The following is a 22,444-nucleotide window of genomic DNA, read 5'->3' as shown; positions in this document are numbered from 1 at the left end:
TCTGTTTCACAGCTTTTAAATCTGGATAAAGATCTGAACAATATTAAGGCTGAAGATACATATGTGAGGAGTGATGAGCAGATCATAGAGGACATTCCCACCGATAACCACCCAGGTGAGTAGTAACCACTACATAAAGCAGAGAAGACTCACAGATTCTGCTCCTTCACTGCCTACTGATGACTCATTGTACAGGGTGGGCCATTTATATGGATACACCTTAATAAAATGGGAATGGTTGGTGATATTAACTTCCAGTTTGTGGCACATAAGTATATGTGAGGGGGGAAACTTTTCAAGATGGGTGGTGACCATGGCGGCCATTTTGAAGTCGGCCATTTTGAATCCAACTTTTGTTTTTTCAATAGGAAGAGGGTCATGTGACACATCAAACTTATTGGGAATTTCACAAGAAAAACAATGGTTCTTGGTTTTAACGTAACTTTATTCTTTCATGAGTTATTTACAAGTTTCTGACCACTTATAAAATGTGTTCAATGTGCTGCCCATTGTGTTGGATTGTCAATGCAACCCTCTTCTCCCACTCTTCACACACTGATAGCAACACCGCAGGAGAAATGCTAGCACAGGCTTCCAGTATCCGTAGTTTCAGGTGCTGCACATCTGGTATTGTCACTACCAGAGCTTTGAGACGTTCTCATAGCTCTGTTTCCACACCCCTGTGATGATGTCACTACTAGAGCTAGGAGGAGTTCTCTTCCCTGTTTCTCCGCCTCTGTGATGAGGTCTTTACTTTTGGTTTCCTTCCTCCCAGCTGTTCCTCCTGTGTTTGATTTTGCTGCCTTTAAATCACCCCTCCTCCTTTGTAGAGGTGCGGATTATACTCTTCATTTTGAGCTGTATCTCTCGCTTGAGTGTCTTCACCTGTGTTACTTCTCTTCACTGGATCTGTGTCCTGCTGATGCGAGTACTTCAGATATCGTCTGCTGACTTCGGATCTGTTTGCACTGCGGCTGCAGCACCTCAGTTAAGTGTACAGACATTGTGTTTATCTGTTCTTTGCTGACTGGATCCGAGGCGACCCCGGTTCCGTCCATATACTGAGCAGGGCACCGGTGGCCGTGCCCCTTCCACTATTGTAGGGGTTTCAGTGGTCTTCAGCCTCAGGTACGCGGGCATGTCTCGATCTACCATTCGGATCCGGACATGCGCATAGCAGCTTAGGGAGAGCTTTTAGGGTCTGGCAGGGGTCCTTATTCCTCCCTAGAGTGGGTCCGTCAGTTGTTATTCTCTGTGTACACTCTTGTTGCTCATTCACAGCCGTGACATTATAATCCGCCAAACCGTCCTTTTTTGATATGGATCCGCTTTCTGACCTGGTTGACCGCATGCAGGGTCTTTCTTTGGAGGTAGCGGATCTCCGTCAATCTATGACTCAGCTTCAAGCATTGGGCTCTGCTCCGGCCCATGGAGTCTGTTGCGAGCCAAAGGTCTCACTTCCGGAGACGTTCTCCGGGGGCAGTGAGAATTTTGTTCGTTTCAGAGAGGCATGCAAACTCCATTTTTGCTTGTGTCCCCATTCCTCTGGTAATGAGGAACAGAGGGTGAGGATTGTCATCTCCCTGCTCAGGGGTAATGCTCAGACTTGGGCTTTTTCGTTGCCATCGGGGGATACCTCCCTTCGATCCGTAGAAAGATTTTTTTTTAGCCCTGGGGCAGATATATGATGATCCGGATCGTGTTGCTCTGGCTGAATCTAACTTACGTTTGTTATGCCAGGACAAACTGTCTGCTGAGCTTTATTGTTCTGAATTTCGGAGATGGGCAGCTGATACAGGTTGGAATGATGCTGTACTCCGGAGTCAGTTCTCTCATGGTCTCTCAGAGAGATTGAAAGATGCGTTTGCTTTCCATGAGAGACCAACGTCCTTAGAGTCTGCCATGTCATTGGCGGTACGCCTTGACAGGCGTCTAAGAGAAAGAAACGAGACCTCTCTGTCCAGTCATTTTCAGTCTAGGGGCAGTGGTGCGGACTCATTTAGTGTGCAGGGGCCTCATCCTCTCTCGGTTCCCTCTGTGGAGGAGCCCATGCAGCTAGGTCGTCTTGCCCCAGATAAAGGAGGATTTAGTCCTCAGAGAATGGTGTGTTTTTGTTGTGGGGGCATAGGTCATTTGGCTAATGTTTGTCCGTCTAGGAGATTCCTGAACTGTACTAAGAGTTATAATAAGAGAAAGACCTCAAAAAGTAAATCATCAAATTCTGCTTCATCTGCTACTTTGGGCAAAGTTGATGTAGGAATTGATGCTTTTCCTCTGACCTGCAGTTCCCGTTTTCTCCTTTCTGCCAGGGTGGCGCTAGGGAGCAAAGTAATTTCTTGTGAAATTTTTGTCGATAGTGGAGCGGCCATCAATCTTATTGATACTCAATTTGTAGCCATGCATGGTTTTCAGGTTTGCACATTAGAAAAGGATATACCTGTTTTTGCTATTGACTCTGCCCCACTCTCACAGAGATCCCTGAAGGGCATTGTTCACAATATCCAGTTAGCGATAGGTGACACTCATGTGGAGGATATATCTTGTTTTGTCCTTAACGGATTGCCTTCTCCTCTAGTTTTGGGGTTACCCTGGCTTATTAGACATAACCCCACTATTGATTGGCAAGGAAGGCAAATAATTGAGTGGAGTGAGTTTTGTAGAGAGAATTGTCTCACAGCGATTTTTGCAGAGGTGTCTACTAAAACGGTGCCATCATTTCTCTCTGAGTTCTCGGACGTGTTTTCCGAGAGTGGTGTTCAGGAGCTACCTCCTCACCGGGAGTTTGACTGTCCCATTAACCTCATTCCCGGCGCCAAACTGCCAAAAGCACGCCTCTACAACCTCTCACAACCGGAAAGAATCGCAATGCGAACTTATATTTCTGAGAGTCTCGATAAGGGGCATATTCGTCCCTCAAAATCTCCTGTTGCCGCTGTTTTTTTTTTTTTGTTAAAAAGAAAGATGGCTCTCTGAGACCTTGCCTAGATTTTAGGGAGCTGAACCGTATCACGATTCGCGATCCCTATCCTCTTCCTCTGATCCCGGACCTCTTCAACCAAATTGTTGGGGCCAAGGTTTTTTCCAAGTTGGATTTGAGAGGCGCATACAACCTGGTCAGGGTCAGAGAGGGGGATGAATCGAAAACGGCCTTTAATACTTCTAATGGGCATTTTGAGAATCTCGTTATGCCTTTCGGCCTGATGAATGCTCCGGCCGTCTTTCAGCATTTTGTTAACAGTATTTTCTACCATTTAATGGGGAAATTTGTATTGGTGTATCTTGATGATATTTTGATTTTTTCCCCTGATGTTCAGACCCATCAGGATCATCTTTTTCAGGTTCTGCGGATTCTGCGGGAGAATAAATTGTACGCCAAGCTGGAGAAATGTGTTTTTATGGTATCGGAGATTCAATTTCTGGGTTTTTTCCTCTCTGCTTCTGGTTTTCGCATGGATCCGGAGAAGGTCCGTGCTGTGCTGGAGTGGGAGCTTCCTGAGAATCAGAAGGCATTGATGCGCTTTCTGGCTTTTGCGAACTATTACAGAAAGTTCATTTTGAATTATTCCTCTGTTGTCAAACCCCTCACTGACATGACAAAAAAGGGGGCGGATTTTTCCTCTTGGTCGGAGGAGGCGCTTGCAGCTTTTTCTAAGATTAAAAAGAGTTTTGCGTCTGCTCCCGTCTTGGTGCATCCCGATGTTTCCTTACCTTTTATTGTTGAGGTGGATGCTTCCGAGGTGGGTGTGGGTGCGGTTTTGTCCCAGGGCCCTTCTCCTGCCAAGTGGCGACCCTGTGCTTTTTTCTCTAAAAAACTCTCCCCGGCAGAGAGAAACTATGATGTGGGGGATAGGGAGTTGTTGGCCATCAAGTTGGCTTTCGAGGAGTGGCGCCATTGGTTGGAGGGAGCCAGATACCCTATCACCGTGTTTACCGACCATAAGAATCTGGCGTACTTGGAGTCGGCCAGGCGTATGAATCCGAGACAGGCCAGATGGTCTCTCTTCTTCTCCAGATTCAATTTTGTTGTTACATTCCGCCCTGGGATCAAAAATGTGAAGGCTGATGCTCTCTCTCGCTGTTTTCTGGGAGGAGGAAACTCCTAGGACCCGGGTCCCATTTTGGCGGAGGGGGTGGTTGTTTCTGCCCTGTATTCTGATTTGGAGGCCAAGGTCCAGGCTGCCCAGACTGAGGTACCTCCCCGTTGTCCTCCTGGGAAGTTGTTTGTGCCTCCTGAGTTACATCACAAACTCTTCAAGGAACATCATGATACCGTTCTTGCTGGTCACCCCGGGAGTAGAGCCACGGTAGATCTCATTGCTCGGAGATTTTGGTGGCCGGCTCTCCGTAAGTCGGTGGAGGGTTTTGTGGCTGCTTGTGAGACGTGCGCTCGCGCCAAGGTCCCTCATTCACGGCCTTCAGGTCCCCTTCTCCCGTTACCCATACCTTCCCGTCCTTGGACACACCTCTCCATGGACTTTATCACGGATCTTCCTCGTTCCTCAGGGAAGTCGGTGATCCTGGTGTTGGTGGACCGTTTTAGCAAGATGGCTCATTTCGTACCCTTCCCTGGTTTACCCAGTGCTAAAACGTTGGCGCAAGCTTTTGTCGACCATATTGTTAAATTACATGGCATTCCCTCGGATATTGTTTCCGATAGAGGCACGCAGTTTGTGTCCAGATTCTGGAAGGCTTTCTGTTCTCGTCTGGGGGTTCGGCTGTCCTTCTCTTCTGCTTTTCACCCGCAGTCGAATGGTCAGACTGAGCGCGTCAACCAGAATCTGGAGACTTATTTGCGCTGTTTTGTGGCAGAGAACCAGGAGGATTGGTGTTCATTTCTCCCTCTTGCTGAGTTTGCTCTGAACAACCGTCGTCAGGAATCTTCTGATAAGTCACCATTCTTCGGTGCATATGGGTTCCATCCGCAGTTTGGGACATTCTCGGGAGGCTCTCCCTCTGGTTTGCCTGAGGAGGAGAGATTTTCCTCGTCTTTGTCTACCATTTGGCAAAAGATTCAGAGTAATCTTAGAAAGATGAGTGAGAAATATAAGCGTGTGGCTGATAAGAGACGTATGCCTGGTCCGGACCTGAATGTGGGTGATCTGGTGTGGTTGTCTACAAGAAATATTAAACTGAAGGTTCCCTCCTGGAAATTGGGTCCCAAGTTTATTGGGCCTTATAAAATCTTGTCAGTCGTCAATCCTGTTGCCTTCCGTCTTGATCTTCCACGGGTTTGGAAGATACATAATGTATTTCACAGGGCTCTTTTAAAACCATATGTCCAGCCCACGGTACCCTCCTCTTTGCCTCCTCCTCCGATTTTGGTTGATGGCAATCTGGAGTTTGAGGTTTCCAGAATTGTGGACTCTCGCATTGTCCGCGGTTCTCTTCAGTACCTCGTTCATTGGAGGGGTTATGGTCCTGAGGAGAGGATGTGGGTTCCGGTGTCGGACATTAAAGCCACTCGCCTCATCAGGGCATTTCATAGGGCTCATCCTGAGAAGGTGGGTCCTGGGTGTCCGGAGTCCACCCGTAGAGGGGGGGGTACTGTCACTACCAGAGCTTTGAGACGTTCTCATAGCTCTGTTTCCACACCCCTGTGATGATGTCACTACTAGAGCTAGGAGGAGTTCTCTTCCCTGTTTCTCCGCCTCTGTGATGAGGTCTTTACTTTTGGTTTCCTTCCTCCCAGCTGTTCCTCCTGTGTTTGATTTCGCTGCCTTTAAATCACCCCTCCTCCTTTGTAGAGGTGCGGATTATACTCTTCATTTTGAGCTGTATCTCTCGCTTGAGTGTCTTCACCTGTGTTACTTCTCTTCACTGGATCTGTGTCCTGCTGATGCGAGTACTTCAGATATCGTCTGCTGACTTCGGATCTGTTTGCACTGCGGCTGCAGCACCTCAGTTAAGTGTACAGACATTGTGTTTATCTGTTCTTTGCTGACTGGATCCGAGGCGACCCTGGTTCCGTCCATATACTGAGCAGGGCACCGGTGGCCGTGCCCCTTCCACTATTGTAGGGGTTTCAGTGGTCTTCAGCCTCAGGTACGCGGGCATGTCTCGATCTACCATTCGGATCCGGACATGCGCATAGCCGCTTAGGGAGAGCTTTTAGGGTCTGGCAGGGGTCACCCTTATTCCTCCCTAGAGTGGGTCCGTCAGTTGTTATTCTCTGTGTACACTCTTGTTGCTCATTCACAGCCGTGACAGGTATCTTCACAGCATATGCGGTTTATTTTTCTTTGTTTAGTGGAGGACCTCATCAGAGGACTGCATCGGGTATACTAAGTTGATAATATGATGGTGATAGTGGAGGTGGACATCGTGCTTGCTCCTCCCTCTGCCCTCCCCTTTCATGGGCATGGTGGGGGAGTGATCATCTGTCCTTTCTCTGCTGTCCCCTTTCCCCTATTGGGGTCACCATTTTATGTTGATAACAGTGGACTGATGAATTCCTGATATTTGGGGTGAGGATTCATGACACACGATCTGTGCACTGGATTCCTCTTCCCCCCCCCCCCCCCCCCCCTAACTGGGAGTGAGGGTCCCTCTGACACATCTGGGGGGACCTCCTTTCCCAGGGGATATTCATCTGCCTATATATCCCTTTAGATCATCATGATTAGCGGCTCTTATACCTTTGCTCTTTCTTTTGTGTGTGTGGGGGAAGAGGAATTGTCACACTTGATGGTGCCCCGAGTACTTTTTTTCACACCACCACTACATCTCAGTTCAGGTTTTCTGTCCTCCAGATAGGTTGTACCTAGGGAGCTCTTGCTTCTCCCTTCTCAAAGATATCGGCTGGGAGCCATGCGCTTGGGGACGGGCGGCGGTAAGCTTTCGGCGTCATGACGTCACTTCATGTGATGCGACGCTAGAGGTGGAGGCTCCTTTTGCCGGCTGGATTAGGCATTTGCACCTACTGTTAAACGGAGGCCAAGGTACATTTAAATGGCAGCAGGAGAAGGCAGCCAGCTCTATCTTTGCACACACAGTGCTGTGCTGGATTCGTTGTCTGGATACAATGTCAGAACCGGATGATTCATGACGCGCTGATCCCTTGGAACCCTCGAGGCCCACAAACCCGGTACTGGACCTGATACTGGAGTGGGGAAGTTAGCTCTACATATGGTGACAGATATCCTCTTCTAATATTTATGGATTGTTGTTTGCTTTTGCTTTTATAGGTATCAAAAACACCTAAGAATTAATCTAAGCATAAAGAATGTAGTGGATGTAGAGTAGCTTTACCAGCATCCTATGTTAGACCACTATTTCAGTGATGTGTGGATAAACTGGTTCTGGAAGAGTCACAAACTTTATCTAAAAGTATTAAGGCTTTGGTGAGATCACAAGTTAAATCATCTGTTGTCCCTGAAACGAAATCGTCCACGGTCACCAGAAAGGGCCGGTTACAGTAGAGAGACTGATTCTGAAAACTCTGGGGAGGATGAGGATTTAAATTCTGAACTTTTATTAAAGCCTGTTTATAGCTACCATGCAGTTAAAGGATGTAAAACGGCCTAAAACAATAACTGACTAAGTTTTTGAGGGACTGTGTCCTAAACATCATAGAGTATTTTCAGTGCATAAAAATATAGAAGCTCTTATTATAACAGTGGAAAAATCCTGATAGGAAATGTTTTATACCAACTACAGTCAAGAGAAAGTATTCCTTTTAAGAATTTGTATCTGAGGTATGGGATAGGGCCCCACAGTGGATGCACCAGTTGCAAAAAATCTGCACTTCCATTCGAAGACCTGGGATGCCTGGGAGATCCGTTGGATAAAAAAGCTGACATTTATCTTAAAGGAACATGGGAATCAGCATCCACTAGTCTTAAGGCTGGTTTCACACGGGCGTGATGGATTTGATCCGGATGCGTTCAGGGTGCGTTCAGTGAAAATGCAGCGATTTTGGCACTTAAACAAGTCAGTTTTGTCTGCGATTGCGTTTAGTTGTTCAGTTTTTTCCGCGTGGGTGCAATGCGTTTTGATGCTTTTTTCACGCGCGTGATAAAAAACTGGTTTACAAACAACGTCTCTTAGCAACCATCAGTGAAAAACGCATCGCACCCGCACTTGCTTGCGGATGCAATGCGTTTTTCACGCAGCCCCATTCACTTCTATGGGGCCAGGGCTGCGTTACAAATGCAGAATATAGAACATGCTGCGATTTCAAAGCATTGCAGAAGTGATGCGTGAAAAAAAACGCTCATGTACACAGCCCCATTGAAATGAATGGTGCCGAATTCAGTGCGGGTGCTATGCGTTCACGTCACGCATGGCACCCGCGCGGAAATCACGCTCGTGTGAAAGGGACCTAAGCCTGCTATTGCTGCCTCCTGGGGCTCTAGGTCTTTAAGGTTATGGTTGGATCAGCTTGAGTCTCATATTAAGGACAAGAATCCTAGAGAAGAATTACTTTCTTCTCTTCCTACCTTCCTTAAAGCGGTTGTCCTAGCAGATGCATACACTGATGCAGTGCATTTTTCGGCCATGTCGAATGCTGCCAGACGCGCTATCTGGTTAAAGTCGTGGAAAGGAGACCAGGGCTTTAAGGCTAGACTTTGTGTAGTCCCCTGTGTCGGTTCTCTGCTTTTTGGCCCTTGGTTAGATGATATTCTGGAAAGAGCTTCTGATAAAAAGGTGTTCCCAGTTCCCCAGAAGCCTACCTTTTTTGTAAACTCCAGTCCAATTTTAGAAGATAAAGGGAAAGGCAGGGTGATACAAGAGAGATTTCCTAAAAGATCTAGCTTTTTTTGTTCAAGCCCCAAGAAAGTAGACCTAAGGACAAACAGCAATGACGCCAGGAGTCAGGTGGGAGGAAGGTTGTCACAGTTGTCGCTGGGGGTCCATTTCCCAGAACAGATGGATTCTAGAGGTTATAAAACATGAGTGTCGGATAGAATTCCTTTCTCGTCCACTCGACTTTTTTGTTCAAACAATATGCTTCACGGATCTCCAAAAAAGAGATACTTTAGAATTGGAAGTTATGGCTCCATTAAGAAAAGGGGTGGTTTGCCCGATTCCCAAAAGAGAAGTAGGGAGGGTTTCTATTCCACTCTTTTCTTAGTAAGAAAGCCAAATGGATCGTTCAGAGTAAGGCCTCATGCACACGACAGTTTTTTTTCACGGTCCGCAAAAACGGGGTCCGTGGGTCCGTGATCCGTGACCGTTTTTTCGTCCGTGGGTCTTCCTTGATTTTTAGAGGATCCACGGACATGAAAAAAAAAGTCGTTTTGGTGTCCACCTGGCCGTGCGGAGCCAAACGGATCCGTCCTGAATTACAATGCAAGTCATTGGGGACGGATCCGTTTGATGTTGACACAATATGGTGCCATTTCAAACGGATCCGTCCCCATTGACTTTCAATGTAAAGTCTGGAGTTCTTTTATACCATCGGATTGGAGTTTTCTCCAATCCGATGGTATATTTTAACTTGAAGCGTCCCCATCACCATGGGAACGCCTCTATGTTAGAATATACTGTCGGATATGAGCTACTTCGTGAAACTCAGATCCGACAGTATATTCTAACACAGAGGCGTTCCCATGGTGATGGGGACGCTTCTAGTTAGAATACACTACAAACTTTGTACAAGACTGCCCCCTGCTGCCTGGCAGCACCCGATCTCTTACAGGGGGATATGATAGCACAATTAACCCCTTCAGGTGCGGCACCTAAAGGGGTTAATTGTACTATCATATTCCCCTGTAAGAGATCAGGGCTGCCAGGCAGCAGGGGGCAGACCCCCCCCCCTCCCCAGTTTGAATATCGTTGGTGGCACAGTGTGCGCCCCCCATCGGGCCCCCCCTTCCTCCCTCTAATGTTAGAAATCGTTGGTGGCACAGTGTGCGCCCACCATCGCCCCCCCCCCCCACCCCTCCCTCCCTCTATTGTAATAAATCGTTGGTGGCACAGTGTGCGCCCACCATCGCCCCCCCTCCCTCCCTCTATTGTAATAAATCGTTGGTGGCACAGTGTGCGCCCACCATCGCCCCCCCCCTCCCTCTATAGCAGTAACAACATTGGTGGCAGTGTGCGGCCTCCCATTCCCCCCCCCCCCATCATTGGTGGCAGCGGAGTTCCGATCGGAGTCCCAGTTTAATCGCTGGGGCTCCGATCGGTAACCATGGCAACCAGGACGCTACTGCAGTCCTGGTTGCCATGGTTACTTAGCAATAGTACAATAGTAGAAGACTCATAGTTACCTGCTTGCTGCTGCGATGTCTGTGTCCGGCCGGGAGCTCCACCTACAGGTAAGTGAAAGGGCTGTGCGGCGCATTGCTAAAGAACTGTCACATACCAGTAGGAGGAGCTCCCGGCCGGGCACAGACATCGCAGCAGCAAGCAGGTAAGTATGAATCTTCTACTGTTGTACTATTGCTAAGTAACTATGGCAACCAGGGCTGCAGTAGCTTCCTGGTTGCCATGGTTACCGATCGGAGCCCCAGCGATTAAACTGGGACTCCGATCGGAACTCCGCTGGCACCAATGATTGGGGGGGGGGGGGAATGGGAGGCCGCACACTGCCACCAATGTTGTTACTGCTATAGAGGGAGGGGGGCCGATGGTGGGCGCACACTGTGCCACCAACGATTTATTACAATAGAGGGAGGGAGGGGGGGCGATGGTGGGCGCACACTGTGCCACCAACGATTTATTACAATAGAGGGAGGGAGGGGGGGCGATGGTGGGCGCACACTGTGCCACCAACGATTTCTAACATTAGAGGGAGGGAGGGGGGGGCGATGGTGGGCGCACACTGTGCCACCAACGATTTCTAACATTAGAGGGAGGAAGGGGGGGCCCGATGGGGGGTGCACACTGTGCCACCAACGGTATTCAAACTGGGGAGGGGGGGGGTCTGCCCCCTGCTGCCTGGCAGCCCTGATCTCTTACAGGGGAATATGATAGTACAATTAACCCCTTTAGGTGCCGCACCTGAAGGGGTTAATTGTGCTATCATATCCCCCTGTAAGAGATCGGGTGCTGCCAGGCAGCAGGGGGCAGTCTTATACAAAGTTTGTAGTGTATTCTAACTAGAAGCGTCCCCATCACCATGGGAACGCCTCTGTGTTAGAATATACTGTCGGATATGAGTTTTCACGAAGTGAAAACTTAGATCAGAAAAAGCTTTTATGCAGACGGATCTTCGGATCCGTCTGTATGAAAGCAACCTACGGCCACGGATCACTGACACGGATGCCAATCTTGTGTGCATCCGTGTTCTTTCACGGACCCATTGACTTGAATGGGTCCGTGAACCGTTGTCCGTCAAAAAAATAGGACAGGTCATATTTTTTTGACGGACAGGATACACGGATCACGGCCTCGGCTGCAAAACGGTGCATTTTCCGATTTTTCCACGGACCCATTGAAAGTCAATGGGTCTGCGAAAAAAAACTGAAAACGGCACAACGGCCACGGATGCACACAACGGTCGTGTGCATGAGGCCTAATACTACATCTGAAGAGACTAAACAGATCCCTAACTTACAAGAAATTCCGTATGGAACCAAAGTCAACGACAAATTTAGTCTTCCATAATTGTTGGATGGCGAGCTTGGATCTGGAAGACGCTTATTACCACATTCCGATTCATGCCTCGTACCAGAAATTCTTGAGAACAGCAGTTTGGATAAGAGGAAAGTTGTTACATCTTCAGTACAGGGCGCTCCCCTTTGGCATATCTCAGGCTCCAAGACTTTTTACAAAGGTGGAAGCAGAGGTAGCGGCCTTTGTAAGAGTGAGAGGTGTACCTTTAGTACCTTATCTAGACGATTTTGTTGATTTCCCATTCAAAGGAAAGAGTTGGAGAGAGATATAGATCTTCTATGTTCCACCTTAGGAGATTTGGGTTGGAAAATAAATTGGGAAAAATCAAACCTTGTTCCCTCTCATATTTGTGTGTTTTTAGGAATCCAGTTGGACTCCTGCCAACAAAAGAATTTCCTTCCCCTCATAAAGAGGGACTCAATCAGGGACCAGTTTTTGTAAATTTTTCACTCCTACCTGTGTACTTTTAGAGAAGCAATGGCTGTGTTGGGTCATATGACGTCCACTATTCTAGCAGTAACATATGCACAGATTCACTCCAGAGAGCTGCAGAGGGATATTCTGTAATCCTGTAATCTGTAAATTACCACGGACCCCAGTCCTTGGGGTTGGGGAGCTCATTCCACAGCATCCTGGAGAATAGATGAAAAGCTAATAATACAATTCCTTGGTAGTTTCAAGGGTCACAAGGCTTCTACTAGTGCCATTGGTAGATGGGTCAAAAATGCCATTTCCCTTCCCTATTCTTTTTTGAACTTGTCTCCCCCAACTGGGGTTGGAGCATATTCAATAAGAGCAGCCACTTGGGGTTCTCCTCATACCTTTTTTAGACACTATATGATGCATCTAAATTCAGATTCAGCCTTCGGGAGGAAAGTACTACAGGCTGTATTCCACCTTCCCTAAAAGATTAACTTATAGTTTATTCTGGCATGGGTGCTGGCATTTGTCTGCCTTAACTCACAGGTGCCACAATCAGCGTTGATAGCGGCACCTAAAGGGTTTAGTGACGGATGCGACCACTGCTCTGTCATTGCAGCCGGGTGTCATCCGCGTATGGAGCAGGGTCACTGCAGAGCGTTAAGGGGTTAATTTAGAGGATAATTACCACGTGTGTTTATATATAATATATATATATATATATATATATATATATATATATATATACTGTTTGGCACATGACACTTTGCTTGACAAAGGCTCCATTGAGTTGAGCTGAAATATTGCAATAGCATGGGCGAATACAAACTCCACATTTTTGACTATTTTGGAGTGCTGCCTCTTTTTTTCTATTTTTTTCAAACTTTGGATTCTGGCCAATGATCCTGAGAGGGATTGTGCCGTCCACTTTTGATTGTGCGGCTTTCCGTCTTTTCTTTATACTATATGTGTGTGTGTATAACGTATTTTTCGCCCCAAAAGTGGGGGGAAAATGGCAGTGCATCTTATGGGGCGAATGCTGCCATTTTTACTCTGCTAACACTGAAACATCGCCGTCCACGATGCTTCACAGCGCGGCCTGTGATGTATCAGCGGAGAGGAAGGAGGGGCTGGAGGCAACTTGCGGCGGGGCCCGGTGCAGTCACTGTACTCTATTACACCAGGCCCCGCTCACACCAGTATTCATATGTAAAGTGTAGGCAAGGTAGCACAATCCACTACTCACTATGAAACTCCCGTACTAGCAGGCACTGCAGGCTGGCCGGTCACTCACTTTGTCGCGGCGCATGCTCCACCTGCTTCATTAATACAGTGGGAGGAGCATGCGCGTGAGGAAGTGAGTGACCGGCCAGCCTGCAGTGCCTGCCAGTACGGGAGTTTCATAGTGAGTAGTGGATTGTGCTACCTTGCCTACACTTTACACATGAATACTGGTGTAAGCGGGTCCTGGTGTAATAGAGTACAGTGACTGTACCGGGCCCCGTCGCGATTTCAACACCAGTTACCGGCCTCCACCCCCTGTATTAGGGTCACTATACACAGGGACACTGTTATGGGGGGAACTGTGGATGACACTATAGCATAAGATGCTATATCTGTCATCCACAGATCCCCCCCCCCCCATAACAGTGTCATCCACAGATCCCCCCCCTTAACAGTGCGTCATTCACAGATCCATAACAGTGTCATCCACAGATCCCCCTATAATAGTGTCACCCACAGACCACCATCGGTTCAAAACTCACCAAAAGCACACCTTTTGGTTCATAATATTTTTTTTCTTATTTTCCTCCTCAAAAACCTAGGTGCGTCTTATGGGCAGGTGCACAATGTGGTGTGTGTGTGTGTATATGTGTATATATAATATACAAACACAGTAGAAGCATGTAATGTGTATGAGTAGTGCTCATGTGTACAGTATATTCATGTAATTTGTGTATGTGTCTATGTAGTATGTACTTACATGTGTGTAATTTAAAGGATAACTGTCACATTTAGACCCTAATTTCAATTTTCATATATATAGTTACTAATAACATGATATTCCAGAATCAGTAACTATTAGACTGACTTACCCCATATTTAATAAGATTCAACCCTTAGCAACCAGTCTGCCGTCACCCTGAGGCTAATCCCGCCTGCCCTCACTAGCCAGTAACAATAGCCCCCCAAAAGTGTCAGTAACCAGAGCCCCCCACCCCCCCTAAATGGTTAATCTCCTGCAGCACAAAGGGGTCCTCTTACTACGTTGCTTTCATTCATACACTGAGCAGACGGCAGATCTCCCTTCCCTGCTCTGCGCTGCTTCGGCTCTGCATTGTCCCAGTCTGCTGAGTGAGGGAGCGTCTGCCAAGCGCAGGGACAGGGAGAAGTGCACACAGCCCAGGCACTGTTATCAGCTGCTGGGGAGGACCTGGCTTTAATAATCATTTACACACAGTCCCTGGCTGTCAGTAATCTGACCTTGCAGGCTGCGTGCTCCGTCTATGATAGATGGACCTGCATACCAACCCTATTTTAAGTACAGGTAAAAGTAGGCAGTACAGGGAACAAAACTGTGAAATTAAGGGGTAATTGAATACACAGTGAAAAGTTGAAATAGGGCCACCAAGGAGATATTAATCACCACAATCCAATACTCCAAAAAATATATATATGACAGTTATACTTTAATGATGGACCTTCATGTGTGTGAGTGAATCTATCTTATTATATAGGCTGGGATCACATCATGGTTGTGATATATGTTTAGTTTGTACATTGGGAAAACTGCCAACATAAAAGGTAAATGTGTCCAGAGGCTTTTGGTCTTCATCAGAGCCCATAAATGTGATATGAACAGACCATTATATGTACAGTACATGCCGGTATTATTTATATGTATGTGGTATATGAGCAATAATATATTTACTACGTCTGTGAGATAGATAGAAGATGGGCTTTCAGCTTCAATTTCTGGTGTGTTTTGTGCTTGAGTGCAGTTAGCGGTCAGTGTGTGAGACGGACACCAGCTTATAGCACTGACTCACAGGTCCCTTATGAACCTATGAAGATGCTGGCTTCAGAACAAGAAAATTCCATTGACCATTCTGGTGACCTAACATCATCATCTATTGGTCCAGGCTACTTATCTACTGTCTAATGTTAGGAATATGGATTAATATTTATTGTCAGCCATGTCCTCACACCACCATTTGCTGACAGATAGCAGAGGTAGTGAACTCCACAGGAGGGCCCTGCTTCAAAGCCCCAGCCCTGATTGTTATTTGATTCACCTTTTGGCATGTTCATCAGTGTACATGCAAAATAAGTTCCCACCCCCCAGCCATCTGATTGTCAGCTGGCAAGGAAGAAAGCCCCAGGGGTCCAGGCTTCAAGGAGGCCCCAGGTGGAGAAAGTCACACCTCAATCAACCAGTTTGGAGGCAAGCTAAATCCTGCAGGAAACCCCCACCCCAGCAGGAGGTATCATCCCTTGTCAGGATCAAGGATACCTTCCAGACATGTTGGCACCTACATTTCATAAGGAATTATGAATCGCCCGGCCATTGCAGGCGCAAACCGGATACATATTTGTGTCCCGGTGGCCACAATGTACGTCCCCATGGGCTTTGTTTGATGGGGGCATGCCAGGGAAAGGAGATATCCATATCTCCCCACAGAAACCAAATACCGGTACCATGTTTGGACTCTAGTTGTAGCCGGAGCCCAGACGGATCAATTGGGCCCGGAACCATCTTCCTGCGACATTCTGGGGCTATCAGCCCTATGGGTCATTTGCTCCTAGCACCAGAGAAGGAGGGGTGGACCCTACCCATAGGCGGGGAGGGGAGCGGCTGGCTACAGGTCATAAGCCCATGCAAGCCAGAGGGCAGTCTCTTTTCTGAAGGGGTTTACATCGTGCCAATGTGTTTGGAGAGACCAGGAACCAGCTGACCTCATTGCCCCCACGTGACTGCAGCCAAGGCCTATTCCACCCTTATGACCCAAAGGAACTTTCATCTACCCGGTAACTGACTTTTACTTTGCTTAACCCTGTTGTACCCATATAACCTGTATCTGTAACCTCAGACACCTGTATATATTACCTGTGTATATTGTGTTATTTCTAGTGTGCCCTTACGGCGATTAAATATATAATTTAATCTTGTGCTGTCTTGTATCTCGATCGCGAATCCCCACGTCCGTGTTTTGGCCTAGTTATAAGCTACCGCTGGTTAGTTTCTCACCCTGTATAATTTCGTTAGCAGACCGGGCTTATATCAAACGAGAGCTGGTGGCAGATACCTGGGCGGAGACAGCGCTGTTTTCATTGCAGCAGTGAAAAGGCTCTCTCAGCTTGTTGCCTCTCTGTGCCCGCATAGACAGGAGGTGTATGTGTAAACTGTACCACGCTGACCTTACCTGCTCCTCTGGAGGGCGTAACGTCACGTTTTTGGTAACTCGTGACCATACCGCTTCTCGTGAGCTCGACGTAGGCGATGTTAGGCGGGCACGAGGTGTGGTATTCGTCACACCATAGTTGATATTTGAATTTTGCTCCATGACTTGTAATTTGTATGGATTTTTTTTATATAGAACTGTTGTAAATATATATAATTTTAAGGTTCCATTATTAAAAAATTGTAAATGTCAGATTTATTGGCAGATAACTGTTCCAGGAGCTCAGAAAAACACGTGATGGCAGATTTTAGAACAGATGATTGTGGTGTCACAGAAGCTTCACATGAAGAGCATGCTGTTATCTCAGATGTACCCTCAGCCGTTCACAGCAAAGGTCTATTATCTGATCCTTTGGATGGATTTCAATCTTCTGATTCATCACAGACTGTTAAGCAAAATAAAAACCACAGAAGAAGTGTTCACCATCAGAGAATTCACACAGGGGAGAAGCCATTTTCTTGTTTAGAATGTGGGAAATCTTTCATAAATAAATCAAATCTAGTTGCACATCAGAGAATTCACACAGGGGAGAAGCTATTTTCTTGTTTAGAATGTGGGAAATGTTTTATTGATAAATCAACTCTTGTTAGACATCAGAGAATTCACACAGGGGAGAAGCCATTTTCTTGTCTAGAATGTGGGAAATCTTTCTCACAGAAATCATATCTTACTATACATCAGAGATATCACACAGGGGATAAACCATTTTCTTGTTTAGAATGTGGGAAATCTTTTCCATGCAAATCATATCTTGCTGTACATCAGAGAATTCACACAGGGGAGAAGCTATTTCCTTGTTTAGAATGTGGGAAATGTTTTACTGATAAATCAAAGCTAGTTGCACATCAGAGAATTCACACAGGGGAGAAGACATTTTCTTGTTTAGAATGTGGGAAATGTTTTACTGATAAATCAACTCTTGTTAGACATCAGAGAATACACACAGGGGAGAAGCCATTTTCATGTTTAGAATGTGGGAAATCTTTCATAAATAAATCAAAGCTAGTTGCACATCAGAGAATTCACACAGGGGAGAAGACATTTTCTTGTTTAGAATGTGGGAAATGTTTCATAAATAAATCAAGTCTAGTTGCACATCAGAGAATTCACACAGGGGAGAAGCTATTTTCTTGTTTAGAATGTGGGAAATCTTTCATAAATAAATCAAATCTAGTTGCACATGAGAGAATTCACACAGGGGAGAAGCTATTTCCTTGTTTAGAATGTGGGAAATGTTTTACTGTTAAATCAACTCTTGTTAGACATCTGAGAATTCACACAGGGGAGAAGCCATTTTCTTGTTTAGAATGTGGGAAATCTTTCATAAATAAATCAAAGCTAGTTGCACATCAGAGAATTCACACAGGGGAAAAGCCATTTTCTTGTTTAGAATGTGGGAAATCTTTCATAAATAAATCAAATCTAGTTGCACATCAGAGAATTCACACAGGGGAGAAGCTATTTTCTTGTTTAGAATGTGGGAAATGTTTAACTGATAAATCAACTCTTGTTAGACATCAGAGAATTCACACAGAAGACAGGCCATTTTCATGTTCAGAATGTGATAAACATTTTAACACTAAATCACATCTTGTTAGACATCAGAGAATTCATACAGGGGAGAAGCCATTTTCTTGTTTAGAATGTGGGAAATCTTATGCACATAAATCCTGTCTTGTTATACATAAGAGAAGTCACACAGGGGAGAAGCCATAATGTCCTTGTTTACAATGTGGGAAATCTTTCATACATAAAGCAAATCTTGTTAAACATCAGAGAATTCACACTGGAAAGAAGTGATTTTAATGTTCAGAATGTGATAACTAGAGATGAGCAAACTTTTGAAAAATTCAATTCTGCAGCTTGGTCAAAGTTCAACAAGAAATTTGATTTGTTCCGAATTAATTTGTCACGGATCAATAGGGTAAAACCCCATTTAGCCTATCAATCAATGAGACCATTTTTAACTGCCTTTGACTAAAGTGCACCCGTCTAACAGCCATTAAACATGGTAATACACTCATATGCACATATGGCCTTTTGGATAAAAATAAATATCTCACCTAATCTGTAATGACCTGGAGTGCCATTACCACTCCTTGGCACCTCACTACCATTTCATATAGGCTAACATAAATGTAATCTAATGCAGTAGTGTACTTATCTTCACCATGTGCATATGTATTTCCTGTAGCTGTTAAATGTTTATGTAATTACCTGGTCTGCCAGCAGGTGGAAGCAAACACTTGGCAGTGCTAGTTGCAGGGAATGGACTGGATTGTCCATTCTCTCCCTCCCTCTAGAGGGAGAAGGAGAGGAGGAGTTTAGCTAGTTAGCAGGCAGTCTAGCTTTCCCCCTCCTGGGGAGAGGTTGTGTGAGGAGCCTGAGAAACCCCCTCCTGGGCGAAGGCAGCAGGCATAGTCCTGTCTGGACAGTTCTGTTTGTCCTAGCCAACCTTATCACTGGAGGTTGTGCATATTGGTTGCATGTCCCCTCCTGGGCTTGTATTGCCGAAAACCAAGCTAGAGCTTGAGGTATTGACAGCCAGTACAGAGTTTCCTAGGATAATCTATAGTAAGAAACTCACATGGCTGAGCTAAGAGAGCTACAAAGAGGATACAGCAGAGAGTAGTTTGTTGCAGAGAAAGTATTTGCCTGCCATTCGCCTGCTGAAACCTATTGGAAACCAAGATAAGTCTGGAAACTGTTTGGATTACCGTTTATTAGAAGTAAAGCAACTGTTTAACGTTTGACCAAGTCTGGACTCCATGACTCCATTTATTCTACTTATTTATCATCCACGTTACCTAACCCCTTTAGCACTTTCTTCGTAGCACCACCACCTCTGAGATTCCAACCATAGCCAAAGGTAGCACCGTGACACATGCTACACAACATCTTCAGGGATATAGTGGCCTATTTAACACCACTCTGGCCTTCCATCATCTAAATGGAGCCCTGTGCTACCGCAGCTGGCGTCACGATTCTTTGCTCTATAAGAGGGACATATTTCGTAGAAACCTCCTAAGGGGCAAGGGATACCCCCGATGTTGCCAGTGGGCCACTGCACATCCATTTGCTTGCACAAAGGCAGTCTGCTCCTCTCTTCATTGAAAAAGACCTGCTTAAGTACCTGCGCTTAGAGTGATGACTTTACCATGTGATCATGCTGAGAGAGCACGATGACATCATCACACTTAGCGAAGGGTCTTTTTTAGTCAAGAGCGGACTGCCTCTGTGCGAACAAGTGGATGAGGTGAGTAAAAAAAAAAGACAACTCCAGCCACCATTTTAGCAAAAATGATTCGTTATCATGAGGCCCAAGGAGATTTAGCTTCATTTAAAATCGATTATTTTTATGCTTTTTTTCTAAAATTCAGACTGAATTCCACTTCAGATGGTTTACTTCGCTGAACACTAGTGCTACCCATATTGTTAGACATCAGAGAATCCACACAGGTAAAAACTATTTTCATGTTCTGAATGTGGAAAATGAAATAGAATGCAGTCAAGTCTTATCACACATCAGTGAATTCACACACGGCCAAAGCCAATGTCATGTTCAGGATGTCATCTGTAATTGCACAGCAGAGAGCCTACAGAGGAAAAATATTTTTCTACCATGGAATTTTTTTAAAATTTCAATTGTCAACTTCCAAGAGCTAGAGCTTTGATTAATTTTATGTAGCCGTATGAGGACTTGTTTTTTGCGTTCCAAGTTATAGTTTTTATGGTGCCATTTTGGGGTACACATAACCTCCTGATTAACTTTTATTAACTCTTTCTAGGAGAAAGATGGGGAAAAACATCAGTACTGTTTTTATGCTATAAAATTTGTGGCGTTTATTTTTGGCACAAATTACATGATATCTGGCATCTCTAGTGACAATGGATGGGAGCTGGAGCAGGATTACCAATACCTTCTCAGCTCAATTCGGCCCCAATATACACTGCAGGAGAGCTGGGTGGCAGTCCCAGACCTACAAACCTACAACTGGGAAGACCCAACTGAGGTATCCCCTGCTTCACTACCAGCTGCGAAGGTAGGGGACCTCATAGACTGGTCCTGGAAGGACCCCCAGTCGGCAGGTGGAGATGGGACCGAGGTTTCTCTACCGTTCCTTCAGGGATGCTGGGCAGCCGGCCCAGATCCCCAACTACAGCCAGAGTTCCCGAGAGTAGGGACAGTCAGTCCTACTCCCCAGCGGCCAAGTATGTTCTTGGAAGAGCAGACAACCGGTCTCTTTTCCCAGCAGCAGTCTGTGTTACAGGGAGAGGAGATTGTAGGTCCCTCGCCCCTATAGCAACAAGCATCACTGAAAGTTGAGACGGTCAGTACCACTACCCAGCACCAGGCAGCATTACCGGGAGTTGGGACGAGTCAGCTTACCCTACAGTGAGAGGCGACAACTGGTCCCTCCCCCCCCAGCGGCAGCCTGAAATATCGGAAGAGGAGACAGCTGGTCCCTCTTCTCAATTACAGAGGGACCTCATAGACTGGTCCTGGGGAGAACCCCAACTGGCAGGTGGAGATGGGACTGAGGACCAACTTCAGCTGTATCAGGAGGGAGGATCAGGTGGTCCTACTCCTCAGCAGCAGCTGCCCAACCAGGTCCTGGGGGTAGTGGAGGAGACTGCAATACCCACTGACCCCATTCCAGTGGAAAAGCTGACATCTGGGCAGAGAGCAGTTGGCCTCTGCCCACCAAGTAGCCACAGCTCCAAGCTAGAGAAAAACAATGCAGCAAAGAGTAGCAGACGCCCACTCAACAGCTTAGGACATACAGAACAGAGCTAGGCCCTAGAGTTCAACAGGACCAGTGTTTGTTTATGGGTGGGTGTCATGGATGAAGTAGGGGAGAACACCAAAAGACAATTAAGAAGCAATGGGAAAGACACCTAGGCCTCACCGCTAGGGAAGGAAAAGGGTCACCACCTATAAAACCCTGCTCCTGGCCCTAACTCCCATCCATATGGGCACCTCTCGATGGTAGAGATACCCATACACGGGAACCTAGATAACCCTGGTGACCCTCAGATGCCCTAAAGATAATGACTGGGCAGAGACCATCCGTTCCTTCCCTGGTGAAGGAACTAGCAGTCTCACTGAGGCCTAGTAAACAACCGGGGGGAGGGGGGTTGGGGAATACAAAACATGACAAGGGAAACACTTAACTTAAGAGGATGAAGGATGAACAGGACTTCAACACAAACCATACTCCAGCTCTTCCAAGACCAAATGAAGCTATCCCAAGCAAGGAGTGATGGGAAAAGTCAGACTAAATAGGGTGTGGTAGAGGTCACATGATCCACACCTAAACAGGAGGTGTGGACATACCAGCAACACATAGACAAAGTGAAACCAAAAGAGGCTGTCAGATTACTAATGCATAGATAATCTTTCAGACCTTCTGGGACCTGTCACAGATGTGACAGTACCCCCCTTCTACGGGTGACCTCCGGGCACCCAGGACCAACCTTATCAGGATGAGCTCTGTGGAATGCTCTCACCAGACGACTAGCATTAACATCGGTCGCTGGAACCCACATCCTCTCCTCTGGTCCATACCCTCTCCAATGAACGAGATACTGAAGGGATCTCCGGAGAACTCGGGATTCCACAATCCTGCTGATCTTAAATTCTAAATTGCCGTCCACCATGACAGGAGCAGGAGGCAAGGAGGACGGCTCAACAGGTTCAACACATTTCTTTAGCAACGATTTATGAAATACGTTATGGATTTTCAATGCGTGAGGAAGTTCAAGACGGAAGGCTACAGGGTTAACAATGGCAGTGATCTTATATGGACCAATAAATCTTGGGCCGAACTTCCAAGAAGGTACCTTAAGTTTAATGTTTCTTGTAGACAACCACACAGAATCACCCACTCTCAGGTCTGGACCACTCGTACATCTCCTGTCAGCAACACGCTTATACCTGTTGCCCATCTTTTTCAGGTTATCTTGGATTTTCTACCAAATAGAAGACAAAGAAGAGGAAA

At 46.3% G+C, this 22,444-nt stretch overlaps 1 protein-coding gene across 2 annotated transcripts in view; it reads left to right on the top strand.

The window, feature by feature from the left end:
- Window positions 1-19,859, top strand: part of LOC122934019 (gastrula zinc finger protein XlCGF57.1-like) — a 39,889-nt gene extending 20,030 nt beyond the window's left edge. Inside the window, exons 3-4 of one of the 2 annotated variants that reach the window (XM_044289150.1) lie at window positions 13-115; window positions 19,823-19,859. In XM_044289150.1, the coding sequence (XP_044145085.1) occupies window positions 13-115; window positions 19,823-19,827 (108 nt within the window). In that variant the 3' untranslated portion in view covers window positions 19,828-19,859. Of the gene's footprint in view, window positions 1-12; window positions 116-16,635; window positions 19,189-19,822 lie in introns of those variants that run through there. The other variant, XM_044289149.1, reaches the window with a different exon arrangement.
- The last annotated feature ends 2,585 nt before the right edge of the window (window positions 19,860-22,444 follow it).

The sequence above is a fragment of the Bufo gargarizans genome, chromosome 4 (genome assembly GCF_014858855.1).
Source record: "Bufo gargarizans isolate SCDJY-AF-19 chromosome 4, ASM1485885v1, whole genome shotgun sequence".
NCBI classification, from domain to species: Eukaryota; Metazoa; Chordata; class Amphibia; order Anura; family Bufonidae; genus Bufo; species Bufo gargarizans.
The sequence above is the reverse complement of the archived record's forward strand: the minus strand, read 5'-3'. Positions and strand labels throughout refer to the sequence as shown.